At 35.3% G+C, this 20,707-nt stretch overlaps 1 protein-coding gene across 3 annotated transcripts in view; it reads left to right on the top strand.

Annotated features, from left to right (window-relative positions):
• Nucleotides 1–20,707, top strand: part of LOC116174385 (SCY1-like protein 2) — a 117,637-nt gene that overhangs the window by 54,606 nt on the left and 42,324 nt on the right. For all 3 annotated transcript variants that reach the window (XM_031492302.1, XM_031492301.1, XM_031492303.1), the window contains exon 3: nucleotides 5,101–5,451. In XM_031492302.1, coding sequence (XP_031348162.1) covers nucleotides 5,101–5,451 — 351 coding nt within the window. The remainder of the gene's footprint in view (nucleotides 1–5,100; nucleotides 5,452–20,707) is intronic.

The raw sequence follows: 20,707 nt of genomic DNA, 5'->3' as shown, positions 1-20,707 counted from the left end.
GTCTTGATTTGTAGGGAGACTAAAACTGTCAAAATAATGAACATATTTTTTATTATTGCGCAACGAGCTCCTGATTCTATAGAATGTTAAAAATTAATTAACAGCTATAATCCCACATCCACTTTTAGAAATTTTTTAAGGTAATATATCAATGGAACTAAAGTTAGCTTCCATTTTCGATTTTCTTTACTCTCTATCTGTTAATTTAACACTGTCCTTAGGTGTCGCGACAAAAGGACACGGGTATTTGGATGCGCGACAAAAGGACGCAGATATTAGGATGCATCAAATTTGGGCACATGTAAAATTTGACGCGCAACAAAAGGACGCATAGTTATTTTCCTTCACATTTCATCCAGGCTTCGGACTGGCAGTAAAAATACTGGCGTGTTTTAAAAGTCAATGTGGTTGTAGCGGCCATTGTCTTGTCAATAACACTTTTTTATTTTTTTTTATTTTGTATTTTGATTAATATTTAAATTTGGTAACGGTGGCAGGTTTTAAATGTGTAATTGTAAGTTTTGTGCAACTACTCGTAACTTATTCTAACAGTGCTCTCGGAAACAATTGTTTCAATAATTTTTGCGGTGTCTTTGAACACTTTTTTGTGCGTCGGCAATGTACTCTGCTTTTAAATACCGAACAAAAAACAAATTTGAACTAGTGTGAAGCAAATTATTTACTACGCGTCCTTTTCGCAAGAGAGATCTAATATCGCAACCATTTCTATTGGTTCTCTGAGTCTGACAAAGACTTCAACAGCTCTCCCGCTTTGAGGGTCTTTCATTGGCTTTTACTTTTTCAAAGTTATCAATAACGTTTAAAAATGTTCACGCGCTTTATGAATGCGCAAGTTAAGAGCACTTAAATGTCTTTAGACCTCAAAATGAGTCTTAGAGGGTTCCTAAGAGCTTTCCCGAAGCTTTGAGAGATCTTCAAATTTTCCCTCGTCTTCAAAAGCCGGATCATTGAAAGCGAGTATTAGAAATTGACAACTTTTCAAATACTTAAGAGGCTTCTAAGAATTTATAAAATCAAAATTTGTGCTTTAATAGTATATTAAGAAACAAAGTGTATAATAAGATTGTAAGTGTTTTAAAGACCAATTATACACGTGTTTCTTATAGTCTCTTTATTGTACCTGCAATATAGTTTAAAAATAAGGGAAATTATCGACATATCGACTTTCTACCCGAATACATTTCTGATTAATAATAATAATAATAATAATAATAAATGCCTTTATTTCATTACCTTGCATAAATATATAAAGTAAATGTAAAACAAAATGTAAAACAAAAATTTCAATTAAGGTAAAGAAACCTAGTGGCGAGGTTCAGCATTGGGAGACAGCTCCTCTTGCTGATCTTCCACCTAACCACGAAAACATAACTAACCAAAAAGAAAAGAAAAAGATGACAAGTTGCAAGGTTTACTTAGACAATGTAAATTACGTATAATATGCCCTGGCGAGATGATGAAAGAAAAAGTATGAAGAACAATACAGAAACACACAGTGGGAATAAAGAAAAATGCTATAAAGAGTAAATAAAATAAAACTGGAACCAAACGAAACTTGGCATTATCTCCTAGAACGACAGTTTAATGTTTGCTTGAATATTCTTTTAAACGGTTTCATATGAAGCGATGTAAGCGAACTCGGAAGACTATTATAAAGATTGGCAATTTGATAACTGAAAGATCTTTTAAAAAGGGACGTTCTGTGTTTAATAATTGATAGGCTTCCTTTGAACCTAATATTCACATTATGTACCTACGTCCGTTCGGTACGAAATTTTATTGTACAGGTAAGCAGGGGTTTTAAACAATATTATACTGTGGAATAAACAGGCTTTGTGTAACTCTCTCCTATCCTTCATAGTCAGCCATTTAATTTCTTTAATTTGATCTCCACAGCTATTAAATTTTTTCATACCAAATATGAGACGCACGCAGGAGTTTTGCAATGTTTGTATTCTCTTACTATCCTTTATAGTATACAAGCATCATAAAGTGTATCGCAGTAGTTTAAATGGGATAATACTAGAGATTCACATAGTAAGGTTTTGATCTTCTTATTCAGTACGTGGCGATTCATAAATATCATTTTTAAGTTACAATATGCATTTTGTAAGACCTTTGAAATATGATAGTTAAACCTTAAACCTTCATCCATGAGCAATCCTAATTTCCTAACGCGGGTAGATAACGAGATAGGCGTGCCGTTAATATCTATGGATATTAAATTTTTTCATACCCAAATAAGATTGCACAAGATTTGTTAGGATTAACAAAGAGTGCTTCTGAGAAAAACTAAATACATTATTAAGGTCTTCTTTAATCTTGTCACAAGCTGTAAGAACCTCTTTCTCATCAAACGTTAAATAAATCTGCAGATCCTCTGCGTATTTATGATAATTACAGAACTTTAAACAAGAGAAAAGTCGCGAGGAATATATAAGAAATAGCAGAGGGCCTAAATTCCACCCCTGCGGTACACCTCTCCCTGAAACAAAGCTTTTGTTTGACAATTTGTTATGCAATTGCACAATTTGCGACCGGTACGATAAATATGATTTAAAAAATGTGATTGTTGTGCAATCAAACCCAATATGTTTAAAGATAGCAAAAAGCACTTTGTGATCAAGAGTGTCAAACGCACGTGTAAAATCGAGCAAAACCAAAATAGTTAATTTATTGTCATCAATCCCTTTAAAAATATTATCAGTTACGTCTAATAACGCAGTTTGACAACTGTGCAATTTACGAAATCCCGATTGGAACATGGGCAAAGTGTTGTGCCTATTCAAATAATCTTTTAGTTGAACTTCAATTAATTTCTCAAAAATTTTAGACAAAAATGGTAAAATACTTATTTAATTTAATTTAATTTTATCCCTCTCTTGTTTTGGGCCCTCAACAGGCATACGCCCAATTACAGAGTGACCCGCAAATGCTATTTAGAGGTGCCTCTGCAGAAGGTCTTAAGTTGGTCTATACTACTCCGGTATTTACCTTACGAATTAGAAAAACTGCAGGAAAACCTAATTCGGAGTAGCCGGTAGAATGCTCGGAACTGGTCTAAGGTAATTTCCATCTCCGCCACAGATGAAAAATTCACCTCAACTCAGGTTCGAACACCCGACCTCCGGATTTATAACCCAATGCTCTACCACTGAGCCATAAATACGTAGGCCTCAATTCATTGTAGCTAGTTACATGATTCTGTTTTGGTATAGGTATAACTAAGGCGTCCTTCCAGGCGTTGGGAAATATTGATCTAGATAGGCAATAATTAAATATGTGGGCTAAATGAGGTAAGATATAGGGTGTACATAGTTTAACCATTTGAGCTCCAATCCCGTCATTAAATGGACTTATATTCGAAATTTCATAATTACCATGAAAATGTCACTTTAAGTTTGTTTACGAAATTACCGTATTTAGAAATAAAATGAATTTGATATAACAATATAATAGACCGTTCATTCAGTGGCTTATTGCAGAAGCAAAAGAAAAGTTGCTACTTAAAAAAGGCAGTAAAATGATTGAAAAAGAATATGTGAAGTTGTTGCGATGAATAAATAAGAAACATCTTACAGATTTGGCAGCATATGCCACAGCTATAAGCCAAAGAAATCTTTTGCATTTACAGAAAGCGACCTAAGAAGATTTTTTAGTTCAGTTCCAGGTGACAGTGTCATACGTCATATTTGAGGTACATTACTTAGCAACGTTTAAAGCACTAGCATTCTTGGCGCAAATCAATCCGGTCGCGTGTCGGAAAAGGATTGCGTTGACGTATTACTATTAAAATTCCTTTACTATGTGAATTAATACCTACATCTGATAGCATTTACTGTGATTTAATTTTTAGTAATTATTTATTCGTGTCACTACATAATAATATTTAAAAATAATTAACTCCGGTTTTGTGTCACCTTCTTAATCCCACTCTGACCCTTTGTCGCCGAGGATACCTTCATAAAAATCGAGTAATACCTCATTTGGAAGGTATTTTCACCCCACATTTTTGAGTTTTATTTTTTTAAATCGATCGATCTGTTATTGAAATATTCGAAACCGTTGACCACCCGTAAATCTTATAGCTGTACCAGGGATCGAGTTTTTTTCCAAATTTGTTTGGTAGGACAACGATAATCAAAGTAATTCGACTATCCCATGATCTGCAGAGATTAATGCGAAATCGTGTCAAATAAAACAGGAAACGAAATCCTCGAGTGTCGAGTCCGTAGGAATTTCCTCCGAGCTCGCATTGTCTAAAGAAATTCGGATAACTGATTCCGCGACCGGCCCATTGTTTATCAAATGACTCTTAAGCTAAATTTGCAGAGGTCAAATAATTTTATGTTCACGTTTTATTTAAATGTTAGCTTTTAAGTATACTTGTCAACTATTTATTAATAAACATGAAGCAAATTTATCGTTTTATTTCTAAATTGAAACGTACAGTAGGTAGGCTACCTTTAAAAAGATCAAAAACAAGCTCCTTAGCTAATGTCCAATCTTTGTTTCTATTTCGATGATATGGTTGATACATCTACTTCCACATTTTTTCCTACAAGCAACCACCCGTAATTATACAGGTACCAACTACGACTCCCGAAATGGTTAGCAATAAATCCTTAAAATCTCATTTTCGCCAAGGAACGAGGTCTTTAATTTCTATTCCCGTCGAGCCAATTGTTTTCTCTTTGTTTCCAAACTGTATTAAGGTCTAAAGCTTAATGATGCGAGTATGAGACGGGGTTTCCTTGAATGTACCTGCAGTAGAAAACAGACGTTGTGAATTTAATTTCGATTAACTTGGTCCGATAGATGTTTAATTTCGCGCAACATTTGATTACCGCATCGCGAGTGATTAAATTGAAATTTCGCTTTTGGGCCGACGCGGTCTTAACGATTTAAGAAAAACAGAGCTTTATCTCAAAACCGAGAACAAAGGGCTCCTTTGAGACGCTTAATTTCCGTAAATAAAGAGTAAACTTAATGGGTGTAGAGCGTAAATTTAAAGCAAAATCGACTAGTAGTAGATGGAATAAAGCGAGAGGAAGTAATTCGTTTCATTGATTGTTGCAGGAATGTTCAATTTTCTTGTTTGAGAAACGAAGCGCCGAAAAACTACATAAGCCGAAACGCAAGGAAACGGTGACGGAAATCCTGCGAAGCTCAGTGAGACAGCTCGAAAGATTTAGACATCCGAAAATACTTCACGTGTTGCATCCGATTGAGGAATGCTCGGAGACGCTGGCGTTCGCATCGGAACCTGTGTTTGCGAGTCTCGCAAACATATTAGCCTTTCAAGAGACTTCTGGAAATCAGGGTTCAACATTACCATCCGGTGCTTCGCAACAGCCGACCGTGCAAAGGCCGGCGCACGCTAGGGAGTACCAATTTTTGGATATAGAATATAAATATGGAATTTTACAGGTGAGTCTTTTGCTTTCAGTTTTGCATAATGGCGCACACACATTTTTGGCCTGTTCCGAATGCGCCGTTTCGAAAATTCGCAAGAGTAGTCCCTAACGTCATTTAAATCCGGTACATGTAAACGGGATCCTCTTATTCCCAAAGCTAATGCTGTAACCTTTTTTCGCTGAAAATGTAGGAGAGGTAACCTTATTCTGGTTAACGCCTCAAGAAATACGTCCTTTTTCCTTGTTGCATAAACCGTTAAATGATCTAATGTCTTTTTAATCTAGTTATACTATGCTATACTATAATACTACTTATATGGTGTTAAAATTAAGGGCCACGTAAGTTAGATGAAAAACTGTCAGAAGTCATATCAATTCACTCTCCACCTTAATTTACTCCCTTCTGTGAATTTTAGAAGCAAAGTTATATGAAGATATACAGATAAATTTGTGTCGATAACTGTTGTTGAAAATTAGGTCAAAAGTCAAATGCAGAAAACTATTGCTATTAAAAAGGCGCATAATTTGATTAGTATTACCACAGTCTGTTGTATTACTGAAAGAAAACAAAAGTGCGTTATACTAGGGCTGATATACAGATTCAAAATCGAATCACGCAGAAACTGTGACAACTTTAGACGATGAACCTGAATTTAGGACAGTAATTTTAGATTTAATCGTACGGATAGCAGTGTAAATTAGCATTTCAACCGATACTTTATTTTGTAAACGCCATTGAACTATATACTCTGTAACTGGAACGGCATCGCCCGTAATCAGCCATTGCCAGGGGCCGTGGCGAATTTTTGTGAGAGAGAGATGGGTAGAGGTAGGTATCCCTTACCTTGTTCAACTCATGTGGGCTTATGGGATGGTTTATACTACGTCTTACATTTTGCTTATTTTTGTCTAAAGTTATTAAGAGATTTGCAAGAATGGTCATGAATTGTGTTGCACGTGCAATCATTTTTATAATAAAAATTCAAATATTCAATTTCATGGGTACGTTTTGATAACATTTTTCAACCTCGACGCGCGCATTTAATATTTTTGCGCATGACGGCATTTGCACCGCTCAGATTTCTTTACTAAAGTACCTCACACTCATTTATACTGTCCTTATGAATGATAATTCTTATTTCGCACTCTTTAATACTAATTCAATAGGGCATTCCACTCTCTAGAGAGCATCATATGAAGAAAAGCGTGAGCGCCGCCAAAACCTATAAAGCCGTTTTGACTTACTAATTTGAATATGAAGTTCCTTATTATTTAATTTTTCACTCAACGTTATTATTGATAATTCTCACTAATGGGGCGAAAAATACCTTTAACGATTGATTTTTTATTTACTACCGATTCGAGTACCGATTCCTTCGGCCTACAATGAACGTATACATTAGGAGGCGTCAAAGTGTACAGATAAAATATAAAAATTAAAAGCATACACATAATACACAGGTATATCACAAAAGTTAGAGTAGAAAATATCACAGTTTGCATTTTCTACATCCATATCCATCCACTATGCTTTAATGGTGTAGAAGCAGTTACATATGAAAAACTTTTTTTATTTCCCTACGAAATATTGCGTTGAGCCACCATGAATGACATTATTGACATTATACTTTTGTAACTTCAAGATTCAAGAATCAAGTATGTGAGTGTGTGAGTGAGAAATGGCGCAGTTTACCACATTATTAAGTATATATTTTAAGATATTCCATTAACAAATAGATATTGGCACTTGTAAAAGCATCGACAAGCATTTATCTTTATCTTTCTAAGGCCCCAACCTCCCAGTTTATTTACTTATCTGTATTTTTAACCAAATACGTGTGATCGGTCCTGCATATGCAATACAAAACAACGTGCCAGACAAGGATGAGAATACCTACGTTATGCTGGTTGCCTAAAATCATTGCGGCACGCGATTTTGGCGCTCGATGCCGTTCCAGTTACAGAGTATATAGTTCAATGGTAAACGCTAATCGAATAATACTATCCGTAAGTAGAAACGTATGTTACAAACTTGTCGATATTGGAGAATGATCTGTACTAATTCAGTTGTTCAATAATGAAATTTCACAAAAGTGATTAATGGTAATGTTTGCTATAGGTTTCTCACTAATATGAGCTAATCTATTAACGCTTCCTTTTGCCTTTTCGCTGTTTTTAAATGTAACTTTTAACAAATATTTTGTATAATAGTACATGGGCATTCTGTTACCTACAATCGAACTGTGGAATCTATTGTAAACTAAACGTTTGAAATAAAACAAGATACAAAGAATCGCATACGATATTCAGTACCAGAATTTTACTTTTAATTTCTGCTCCTAGCGACTGCTCAAGAGGTTTGTGAAGGTGGAGCTTTGATAATCGAAGTGGAGAAAACCTGTAGCTTCGAGTGTGTGGGACTCGAAGCTTAAACTGGGAGGTGCACGTTCAAGAAATCTGCAAAAGTCTGAACACACTTCAGGTAATAAGAACGATAGGTCACCATACATGGGGTTGAATTCGAAAATCATAGTCCCCCTGGCCAGAAACTCCCGGAACATATTGTTATAAACAGAAAACGAAGAAAAATGGGAAAATGTCGTTTTTGTTCGCATTTGACTTCAATTATCTCGTCAATTACTGGTGTGAGAGAAAAAATGAAGAGAATCGAATTTTCTATAAGATACAGTTGCTATGGAACTTTCATTTTCATATCAAAAAATAATCCCGAAAATTAACAATTGGCTATTACTCTATAATAGGCCCTTGGCACTCTGATTAACAAAAATTATTCATTTTGATAAAATAGAAGCATCTCAATTGTTAACGGTTTATAGAATCGCTCGGTGCGGCCCGATTTGAAAACTTATTTTTGGTTGTCTCGAAAAGCAGCTCCAAAGTCGAAAGTTGATTTCTCGTAAACTATTCATCGGATTTGGACGTATTTTTTTAATATACGTCTTTCCGGTTTAAGGGGAAAAGACAACTGGTGGACTATGGCGAAATGCTACGAGAAACAACTTAATAAAGGGACCAAGTGGTAATTAGTAGGATGAGGATCAGAAACGCACATATAACGCGTGGACACCTCGGCTCCGCAATGCCCAAAGTGCGGGGAAGAGGCCAAACAGTTGAGCACATTCTTCGGTATTGACCTGAAAGGAAACAAAAAAGCATTAGAAAATGGAAGAAACAACAAATCTGTACTAGAACTATGCCAAGAAGGAAAAGATGAGGAACTAAAGGCTGAAAAAGGATAATGGATAATGTACTTACCCAAGTCAAATAAATATGGATCTAATACTGACCTGAACCGCTAATAGTCCTAGCAGCTGTAACGGTTTAAAAAAAATGAATACCTTTTATGTAGTCCAAATATTTTGTGGCTCAACAAGTAGCATCGGTGCTAACAAAAGAAGTTCGATTTTTTAACGTATGAGCTAGTATATTCCTTATAATACAGGCCCTTTGTGCTCAAACGGGCATCTAGCGGGAAAGTTGTGGGGTAGTTTTGATTTCTTTGATTCTATATGTTTTTTGGGGTGCTGAATCCGAATCTGAGGTTTGCCAACAAAAATTTCATGACGCAACATTGAAAAAAATACAAAAGAAGTTGAACAAGATATTTTTTTGGCAGTTTTGTGCTTACAATTTGAAACCTATCAACTTTTCGAAAATAACCTTCCTATTCAAAATGAAAGTACTTAAAATTTCCTACAGACCCCACTATTTAGTTTTTTTCCGCAAATACTCATCATTTATTATTATTTTATTATTATTTTGTGCAAATATAAATCCGTACTTTCCATTGTCTACCGGCCTCCTCAAAAGATTTTATAACTGTTCCTTCTGGTACCCACCCCACTCCTTCACAGATGAGCCAAGGCCCATTACGTCCCCGTAGTACCTATGTTTGCAGTCTCGAGGCCCTCCTCCTATACACATACATACACAAGCGCACAAAGTTACATAGATGGACGGACGGACAGTCCAAAATCATGAACTCGCGTTTTGTCGCTGGTTAACATGTAAACAAAGAAGAAATAAATCGGGTTCAGTTGTAGCAGCCAAATTTAAGCTGGGGTAACCTGCGTTACCCCACTCCGAGGTGTACGTGATTCTTCAGAACACCGGAGCAAGAGGGATAATGCCGTTGAATAGGAAATCAATATACCCCTTTTGCCATTTGAATTTTTTCCCAAATTCAACAATAAGTATCCAAACATGCTACGGTAGGGTTTTGTGATTTCTTTATCTGGTTCGGAAGAGAGTGGGAATAATTTTATATAGCACAGTATAAGTATTATATATTATAAATAATATAATAATATGATATACTGTTGTTCGTTAGTAATTAACTTTTCATACAATTCTGGACTACAATAAACACCTTGAATGTTATGAAAATGAGAAAAAACCACCCTTACATATAGAATTCAAATAATAGTAGGTAAATGCAAGGAATTCACTTATTGACAACGCTTAATATTAATTTTTAGGCTATCATCACAAAAACGTTGATTTTGTGGTCGCTTTTGCGGCCATAAAGTTTCACTTTATTGTACGCTTCTGTCAAACTTTACTTTATTGTACACATCTGTCAAACTGTACTTATTTGAAACTGATGTGTGAGAACCAGTAATCTGTTTGATAGAAAGCGTCTATCTGGTCTGTCCTCATCAAGGATTGGGTCCATCCACGTGCGTTTTTTTTCATTTTCAGACTTGTAGGAATGTTTCACACTATTTTGCGTAATCACAATGTTCACATTTAAAATTATAGTTTGACGTTTCAATCTTTGCTGCTTGCAGAGACCTTTTTGGAGTGTAGAACCAAAACATGAGGAAGATGTTATTGCTTACATGATTATACGAAGAATCACCAGCAATTAACCGAGAACACAAGTAGCTACCTATACCTACCATCAAAGTAGGTAATCAGGTTTCTAATAATTGTACGTTAACTATAAGGTCTTGGAAGCCACAGTTACGAAGGACCTATTGCATTTGACATTATTAAAATCTTGTGCAACCGAAGAAGTTGCGATTGTACTTTTACTCTCAAACGCCTGCTTTTATATCATATATGACTTAGGGTCGCAAGCGCAACGCTTGCAGCTTCCAAAATTTCATTTGGGGTATCTGAACTGTCGCTATCACCCATTTTGATACGCACGAAACACACGCAAAGATGCTAATTATAATTACATATGACAGGGAAATGCTTTGTTTTTAATTGTCTAAGATAACTATGATTTTCAGAAAAAATATGTTTATGAGCAAATTTTTGAATTCTTTTTTGATGATCGCCTAAAAAATGTTGTGTGCACCTTGGCCAAAAGTGATTTGTTAGGCCTCATCTGAATTGCGGCCTCGGCTACCGCCTCGGCCACAAACAGCAGCTTCGGCCAAAAAAGATCACTTTTACGGCCTTGGTACACAAATAACTATTAGGGTTTTAGTGCGAAAAAACTATGTTTTGTGGAGATCGCCGAAATACGCCAATTTCCAACTGGCGCTTGAGCCCGAACGATTTATCTAGGAAAAAAACTAAATAGTGGAATCTGTAGGAAATTTTATGTACTTTAATTTTGAATAGGAAGGTTATTTTCGAAAAGTTGATAGTTTTCCAGTTGTAAGTACAAAACTGCCAAAAAAATATCTTTTTCAACTTCTTTTGTATTTTTTTCAATGTTGCGTCATGAAATTTTGTTAGCAAACCTCAGATTCGGATTCAGCACCCCAAAAAACATATGGAATCAAAGAAATCAAAACTATCCCACAACTTTCCTGGTAAAAATACAATTTAACTGGATTATTATCTAGTAACAAGGAATAGATTCAACCTTTATTCGAGACGTAGAAAACACATCTGTACTGTAAATCGAACTTGAAATGCATGTTTCGGAATTGTAGTTTTCCAAATTCCCAAATATGAAAGTAATGTAGGCGGCGCAATACTGAACCGCGTTATTTATACACAAATCCCTTGTCTACTTCCCGTAGCAGGCTTACCCACTATTTCATTGGGTACATTATTTAATTTCAAATTTTAGTTCATGGCTTATTCGAGACGGACGATTGCGCGCTAAAAAAGACATTGGCAATTTATATCCAGTTTCAACTTTTCCTAATCGAGAAAGCGTGACCTGACACATTAATACAATACGCATTACCTTTTGTGTCCTTTTTTGCAATTGTAATATTATTCTATTCATTTCATATTTCCATACTTCTTTCATTTACTTGTTCGAGATTTAATAAATCCATTACTACTACTCGGAAATTTTAAGATTATTTTCAAATCTGGAAACCTTAAAAGTCTTTTGAATTGTTTAAATCTTGGGAATCTTAGGAATATCCGCGATTTTCTGTATCTTGGGTAATCTTAGAACGTTTATAATAAATTATAGGAAACTTAACAATCTAAAGGATCTCAGGAACATTAGAATGTTGAATCCTATTGATACTAGCTGGAATCTGAATGATGTCTCGGAGATTCCATGTAGTTTTCCTCAATTTTTCATGGCAGTCGACTGCTTTTCCGTCGTCTCGAACATCAGATCCCTCAACATAATGAATTCAGATTCTTCGGTAAATTTTATTACACTTCTCGCGCATATACAGCTTTAACAGTTTACAGAGTGGTTGTTAAAGACAACACTGACTTTCTTTTTGTTCTGTGAGACGGCAAATAAAATGATCTTTTGAATGGTGCACAAATTCTTGAAAAATATTCATAAATAACTTCGGAAATGCGATGTAAAGGTAAAATTTCTAACTTTTGGGAAGTGCGAAATGTTGTACAAATTATTTTTTTCTGGCTATTTGCAATCCCTGCGACCATCGCGTCCTCTTGATTCAGAATCGGCATCTAATTCTGCACAAGATACGTATTTTTCAAAATGTATATCTTCGAGTGCAGGTGGCACTATTAATTTTAGAAGCGGCTTTAGCCAGATTCCTGACTACTATCAAGATTCGCGAAACTTCCATGACAAATAACCCAGACGATAGCAACTAAGTTTGCCTACTAAAACTACGCACACGACACACTTCTGTTACGATCGTTCACAACTAGGGAATGCAATCCCGCAGCGAAATCTCAATCCCGGTATTTGCGGGATTGTTAGGTGTTAATCCCGCGGGATCCCGGTATTTGCGGGATCTCGCAAAACTTTAAATAAATTGGCAAATAAGCAATTCTGTGCGATTCACTTCTGTATTAAAATAAATCGCTATTTATCACAATATTTAACAAAAAAGTACCTTCGGCCTAACTTAGAACCTTACCTGTAAAGCACAAAAAGTCTTCTAAAGTGCCTCAAAAATCATAGTATATTTTTAACGAAAAAAGTTTAACAATTATTTAAAAAATAATTCGCCGTTATCAGTTTCATTAACAAAGTAAACAGAGTCGTCCCCTTGGTCGACAAATTCCTCAGTCCCGCAAATCCCGCGGGATCCCGCTCCATTTATGTGCGGGATTAATATCGCAAAAATGCTGCGGGATCCCCGTATTTCGGGATCCCGCAATCCCGGTATTGCATTCCCTAGTTTCTAGTCTATAACTTTTTATTGAGAAGTCTGATCGAAAAAGTACGAATTGTTTTGGATTCTACGCACCAAAATTAATAAGAAAAAGTGTTTTCCCGAGAAATTTTGGTAAAAAAGGAAGGTTATACACTGCCTTTTTTTGAGCCCCGAAAAAAAAATTGTCTCAGATCGACCCGGAAAACAAATTTTCTTATAGAATGTGGCCTGTAGAATCCATAATTTCAAACAGTTCCAAGATTGGGCTACTAGTTCAAAAGTTACAGCCCTTTGAATTTTCTTTCGAAATTGTTTTCTAGTCCATAACTTTTGATTGAGAAGTCTGATCGAAAAAGTAAGAATTGTATTGGATTCTACGCACCAAAATTAATAAGAAAAAGTGTTTTCCCGAGAAATTTTGGTGCAGTCGATTTTTGGTAAAAAAGGAAGGTTATACACTGCCTTTTTTTTGAGCCCCGAAAAAAAAATTGTCTCAGATCGACCCGGAAAAAAAATTTTCTTATAGAATGTGGCCTGTAGAATCCATAATTTCAAACAGTTTCAAGATTGGGCTACTAGTTCAAAAGTTACAGCCCTTTGAATTTTCTTTCGAAATTGGTTTCTAGTCTATAACTTTTGATTGAGAAGTCTGATCAAAAAAGTAAGAATTGTTTTGGATTCTACGCCCCAAAATTAATAAGAAAAAGTGTTTTCCCGAGAAATTTTGGTGTAGTCGATTTTTGGTAAAAAAGGAAGGTTATACACTGCCTTTTTTTTGAGGCCCGAAAAAAAAATTGTCTCAGATCGACCCGGAAAAAAATTTTCTTATAGAATGTGGCCTGTAGAATCCATAATTTCAAACAGTTCCAAGATTGGGCTACTAGTTCAAAAGTTACAGCCCTTTGAATTTTCTTTCGAAATTGGTTTCTAGTCTATAACTTTTGATTGAGAAGTCTGATCAAAAAAGTAAGAATTGTTTTAGATTCTACGCCCCAAAATTAATAAGAAAAAGTGTTTTCCCGAGAAATTTTGGTGTAGTCGATTTTTGGTAAAAAAGGAAGGTTATAACTGCCTTTTTTTGAGGCCCTCAAAAAAAATTGTCTCAGATCGACCCGAAAAAAAAATTTCTTATAGAATGTGGCCTGTAGAATTCATAATTTCAAACAGTTCCAAGATTGGGCTACTAGTTCAAAAGTTACAGCCCTTTGAATTTTCTTTCGAAATTGGTTTCTAGTCTATAACCCTTGATTGAGAAGTCTGATCAAATAAGTACGAATTGTTTTGGATTCTACGCCCCAAAAATTAATAAGAAAGTGTGTTTTCCCGAGAAATTTTGGTGCAGTCGATTTTTGGTAAAAAAGGAAGGTTATACACTGCCTTTTTTTGAGTCCCTCAAAAAAAATGTCTCAGATCGACCCGGAAATTTTTCGGTTTCTAGTAGGGAATGCAATCCCGCAGCAAAATCTCAATCCCGGTATTTGCGGGATTGTTAGATGTTAATCCCGCTGGATCCCGGAATTTGCGGGATCTCGCAAAACTTTAAATAAATTGGCAAATAAGCAATTCTGTGCGGTTAACTTTTGTATTAAAATAAATCGTTAATTATCACAATATTTAACAGAAAAGTACCTTCGGCCTAGCTTAGAACTCAAAAAAACCTTACCTGTATAGCACAAAAAGTCTTCTAAAGTGCCTCAAAAATCATAGTACATTTTTAACGAAAAAAGTTTAACAATTATTTTAAAAATAATTCGCCGTTATCAGTTTCATTAACAAAGTAAACAGAGTGGACAAAATCCTCAGTTCCGCAAATTCCGCGGGATCCCGCTCCATTTATGTGCGGGATTAATCTCGCAAAAATGCTGCGGGATCCCGGTATTTCGGGATCCCGCAATCCCGGTATTGCATTCACTATTCACAACGAAGTTCCATTAAAAATAAATTCGTGCAATACAGGGCCCATATCCTTATGAGATTAACAAGTCTTGCGCGCCAATTGAATGGTAAATGGCTGTAATTGATGATAAAAATAAATGTAATTTAACATGGAAAAAGGCAACATGACGTTTGTCAGTATCTGTCATTTATATTTCTGATGCTGGTTATTTGATTTTTCCATCAACACACAGTTTCTTTTTCATTTCCTTAGACTTTCCTTCTATTTCCTCAACATTTTCTTATAATCCTCAAGTACACAAACTTTACCATTATTCCTATAGATCCCATTTCCTTTCATTTTTCTAGATTCTAGATGCCATTTTATTTTATTTTATTGACCCTAAGATCTTCTCCTTTTATCACCAGTAGTTACTGTGTAAGAACATCCGAAAAGTTCCCTCATGTGTGTCTGGAATTCTTTGATTCTCCCTTTAGTTCACCCCACTATCCTCTCGTTTCGCCAATTCTGCTTGCACCAGAGCTTATCTTTTCCTTACTTAAAAATTGGCTTGCCACCTTTAAGGATGTTGTCCAGACCCAGACCCCGCATTCTCTAAAAATTTCTTTTAATTTTTTCAATAGCTTTTTAGAATCCTTCAGAATTAGATGTAATTTTCTTATAAGTTCCTTGCATTGCCTCATATTTCCCGAATGTCTGTGCAAAGCGAATATCATGATTTCCTTTACCCTCCAAAAGCTCCCTTCTTATTTCTTGAGAATTTCCTCACGCTATGTCGAACAAATTCTCCCATACTACTCGAAATATTTTTGGTTCTCCAAAATTAACTCGGCTCGGAAGCTGGAGATATTTTATCGTACGACAGTCATCGGTATAATAATGAGTCCGCAAACGCTTTAGATCAATAGTGCGTAAAAACGGTGTGGGAAATTAGAAAAAGACGTTAAAAATTTCGATTACACTTCTGAGTATGATATGCCGATTTAGAGCGTTGTGTAAAAATTCAAAAACGTAAAGGAAATGCATTTGGGGTTAATGGATTACATAAAATTGGATCAGATTCTCCAAGGATCTAATTCTCAACAACCTTTCATTCTGCACAACTGCACTTGATATAGACGCAACAATTTATTCCGATTAATCTCCTGCGATGATATCCGCTATTAGTTCAATTTAGCGGTAACTACGGCGCCCGAGAATTGGAGAGTAAAGCAAGACAAACATTAGCGAGGAAGAAAATGGAGTTTTAATTAAGATTTTATTATTCCCTAGAATCGGTTCAATTTAGATTAGGCAAATTTAAAAATGCTTTTTTTCTTAATTGCGGAATTAACAATACTAATTAAACAATGAGGTTAATCCTCTTCCTTCCCAAGGAAGTGCGTGCAGGAGCCTTTTCTTGATTCCTTCATAAATCCGGGAACAAAGCGTTACGTGGCATACGGCGAGGTTGGGCTGGTGGGATTAGGTACGATTTGCGTCATTAAAGCGTAAAAGGTGGATAATTTTTAATTAAAGCATACTCTTTAGGACAGGTAAGGCGGTTACATGTAGGACCTGATTTGTGCTTTCGAAGGCAAGGAGCCAAAATTCTCTGTTTAAATCTAAACGGCTGCTAGGGTTGTATTCATAGGAATTTCCTCAAACAAGGATCTACTCGCGAACGACACTATCTATCTAAACCCATCGACCCTGCTAAGACACGTAAACAATTTACATTTAAGAGGGTTCCTGCAGGCTTTGTTGCGAGTTACAGCGGCTATAGTACACCTAGTTTACTTACAGCTTTGAATATAAAATTATAGTTAAAGCTTACAGATAAATTTTTACGTATTTGTGCAATAACTCGGGATTAAAGTTCAGTTCTCTTTTTAGTATTAACCAGAGGAAAAATATGCTTGCATTCAAATTCTAGCGTTTCCATTAAAATTTAAAAAAGAGCACACACTACCAACCAAAAAAGAGTTAACTGAATCAGAGAGATTGGACAAAGTTAAACTTTACAGACTCGTCACAAAAATATCACTCCAACTCCTAATAAAACACTGTACTGTTATTTTATTTGTCTTTATCTTTTGCTTTTGTACGAATGAGGTCCACAGCTTGAAGTTTAGATCTAAGCTTTTAGAATCGAGTTAAAGTTCGAATTCTTCTAGCAAACTTTTATTACGAGCGGCAGGGTTCTAGAGACTTTAAACACAAATTTAACACTGCGTTACAGTGCCAATGAAATTTTAATTTGTAAATCTTCATATCTGAAACAATTTGTTTAGTAACAGCAAACATCGATTCGTCTCAGGGGGAAGTAATGAATCCAATATCTACTTGGTGAAAGACATACCTACTCATAATTGTAGAGTAAAATTGTTGGAGCAGATCGAGGTAAAAAAAATTCCGAAACATTTAAAAATATGTTAAAATTTTCAAATCCATTTTGCAGCAAAATAAGTTTAAGGGCCAGCTCTTGACAAATTTATTCGGCAAATAAGTACAACGATTGTGTTAACAATGGTATTCGGAAACTAAAGTTATTAAGGAGTGGAAAACCCAAGCCCAATGGTTTTGCTGCTTCAAAATTATGGGTTCTGTTGAAAAGCGTACGTTAGAGGTTTGTGATCCGTGTAGTTGAGCTTTGCTAGGGCTTTCACTGCATCTTCTGCCCAATGGACGGGGTGATTCCCTTTTGGTTTCCCTTTTAGAAGTTCATGTAAGGGTGCCTGAATTTGCCCTGCTGCTGGAAGCGGGGATATGTTATCGCACCAAAGAATATCCAAATCGAAACAATGAACGAGTTGGCGAAGGTCTTTTCTGTGTGATGTGGCACATGGTATGTTAGATTTCATTAGCTTTCTAAATATTGAATCAGTTTCTTTTTGTATATCAATCACATTCATACTTTATGTCGTCGTGCATTGACTGCTTCTTTGAAATATCAAAAGTTGCATCGGGTTCCGGATCGTATAGATCATAATGACACATAAAATTATATTTGACATATTTTTCGCATCTCGCCAACTAAAAGAGATAGTGAGGTAACCCTTTTATCTAGAACGCACTGTATAGCCAGGAAAGTTTCGTCACCTTATACACTTGTGTAGTAGTGAAAATCACCTTAGTGCTGTCAATGTTTCCGTATCAATAAACCAAACCAATAATGTTCAAAGGGCAATTCGTTTTTTCATAGATTATCGCAGAGATTTACCCTGCGTCATTTAATAAAAGTAAACTGTCGCCTCGAGTTTGCCAATGTAATTACTAGTTACACGAAATATACAATGGGCCTATTCTTTAACCGTACCCAATTAGTAATTCTTATCGCGATCTCGCTCTTAATCACGAAATTAGATTAGATTAGATAATGAATGCCTACAAAATGGCTTCGTGTTATCAAAATCGGACTTCTTTAGTCGTTGATTTGATTACTTTATTTTGTTGTACCACTTAAATAAAACCTAGGCGGCTAAATCAATTTCCACATATTTCTCAAATTAATATGCCGATTCCTCTCCATACATACGAAACTGATTATGAAAAAAATGCTCTACAGCTGAAATTAGAACACGCAGAAAAGACAATGTTCCTTTCCCCTAAATGCTTACATATTTATTCGTACAACTCCACTAGTCAAATAATTTACTGGAGAATCTGCCCTTTAAATATCGACACCCTGTAAATTTTCTTGGATATCTAATGCCTAACTTGCTGTAACCTTTGAATCATGAGACAGAGTGTAGATAAACGAATAAATCAGCCATTGAAAAAATAAATAGACAAAGTGAGTATAATAATAGCTACATTCCATTTCTGAAAAGTGTAAAAAAGCAAAAGTATTTTCGATTTATTTTTGGAAAATTATTTGTAACTGCACCAACCATCTTTTAATAAGGCCGAAAGTCATTAAATTATAATATACTTGTAATCAGGAAATACATGGCTACTGAAACCTAAAAATATACAGGGTGTCCCACTAAAGATATTGAAAATGTATTTTGTGGAGCACTAAGTAAAATTCAATCAGTTAATAATTTTTAGTCGGTACAGATAAATTACTAAAATGTATATTTGAAACTCTTTCCTGTGTTCCCAAAGTTAATAACAATACGTGGGGGTCAAAATATACTGAGAAACCCTGTACAGCGATTGACTTTCAATATAGTTGTCAGATTGGGAATTGAAAATAGATAGGTCAGATTTCCAAGTAGGACCTTGAAATTAAATGCAAAAGTTTTTTTTTAATGAGTGCATAAAATGTAAGCTTTGGTTTACCCTTGAAAGTGCTGCTTTGAGTTTCGACTGAGAGCCTGTGTATAGTTCAACTTTGACCTAAACATTTGCTTAAATTACGATTATTTTTCAAAATCAGATCTTCATTTAAGCTCAATACATGATGTATATTTTTTAAAGCTCAAACTCGAACCCAAAGCCTTAATTATTATGAATCTGACTCAAAAGTTAAGTGGAACTGAAAATTATTAGTTCAATTTCGAATGATCCAATTGGCACTCTAGTCTAGTGTGAAGTGCAAGACGTTTATAAGTGAAAGTGGAATGATTGAAAGTGAGTGACAAAATTTTAATACTCAAAACAGCTGCTTCTCTTAAAGAAGTAGAAACCAAAAACAAAAATAGGCAGTAAGTGATTTTCAGGTTATGATTTAATTGAGTTTGAAGATCTTTGTGATAGTTGTTGAGAAACTGAACATTTCCTTTGTTACTGGCGTATTCCATACCCCCCAGAACCCCCCGGTTCTAAATTATTTCCCAAAATCCATTAGAGCCGTTACACCATCAGTTTAGTAAATGTTTAACCGCAAGTTCGGGGGGTTTAGAAATACCCCATTAGATGAAAATCTTTATGATAGTTGATGAGAAAAGAAAATTGAAGACTTCCTTTTTATTGAAGGTATTCCACACCCTCCAGACTTTAGCACAAACATTAATTCCTTCTTTTCACTATGGAATTTTTTCCGTTTTTGTCACCGGCATTAGTTCACCCTCATTAGTTCACTATCAAAAATCATTAAGAAATTGCCAATAGAAACAAAGGTTTATTGCGCGTTGCTAACCAACGAAACCATCCTGAGCTTGGTGAACTAATATAATGATTGTATAAACCCACCATAAGTATAAAAACAAGTTATGGGGGTTTTAAATACATACTAACATTCATTTTTTGTCATGTTAATTACACATTATATAAACATAGAGTTGGAATATATATTTATCAAATTGGAAGAAGTAAATACAGAGCATTAATATTGCTATTGCGCTGCTCGTTGGGCAAGATGTAATTATATACCTAGTGATTCCTGTGTCTTAACAACTTTTTTGGTGGTACAAAAACAAATGTCAGATGCTTTATAGTGACATTATATAAAATGAAGCGCGAATTCTTTTAGTGAAAGCGTTTTCATCCATCCGATTTAACGTCCCTCATATTGACATGTGCTCGTAAAAATTAGCGCGCCGGATTTATTTTTTTGATACCTGCCAAACGAATTGAAACGGAGGAAGCGGCTATATTCAATTTGGATAGTCAGTAATCTATTTACCTTTACATTTCTACGTTGTCGGAAACGTTATCGAGAGATTCGCATTTCGAATTTAAAATTCCGTTACTCGCTGCTTATTAATTCACGCGTTCAGTTTTCAAGTGAAGGCACCGGTAAACGCTGGTATTAGTAGGTGGGACGACCGAAATCGTATGAGAAATTGAATTACCTCAAATGAAATATAGTCACGTCCCTCTATGTATTTATTGCGCAAGTTTGGTTAAGTGGGACTTACGCTGAAATGTAATTTCTATTTTAAATATACATCAGGACACAACTTGGAGGGTGA

The sequence above is a fragment of the Photinus pyralis genome, unplaced genomic scaffold (assembly GCF_008802855.1).
Source record: "Photinus pyralis isolate 1611_PpyrPB1 unplaced genomic scaffold, Ppyr1.3 Ppyr1.4_LG6, whole genome shotgun sequence".
NCBI lineage: Eukaryota > Metazoa > Arthropoda > Insecta > Coleoptera > Lampyridae > Photinus > Photinus pyralis.
The sequence above is the reverse complement of the archived record's forward strand: the minus strand, read 5'-3'. Positions and strand labels throughout refer to the sequence as shown.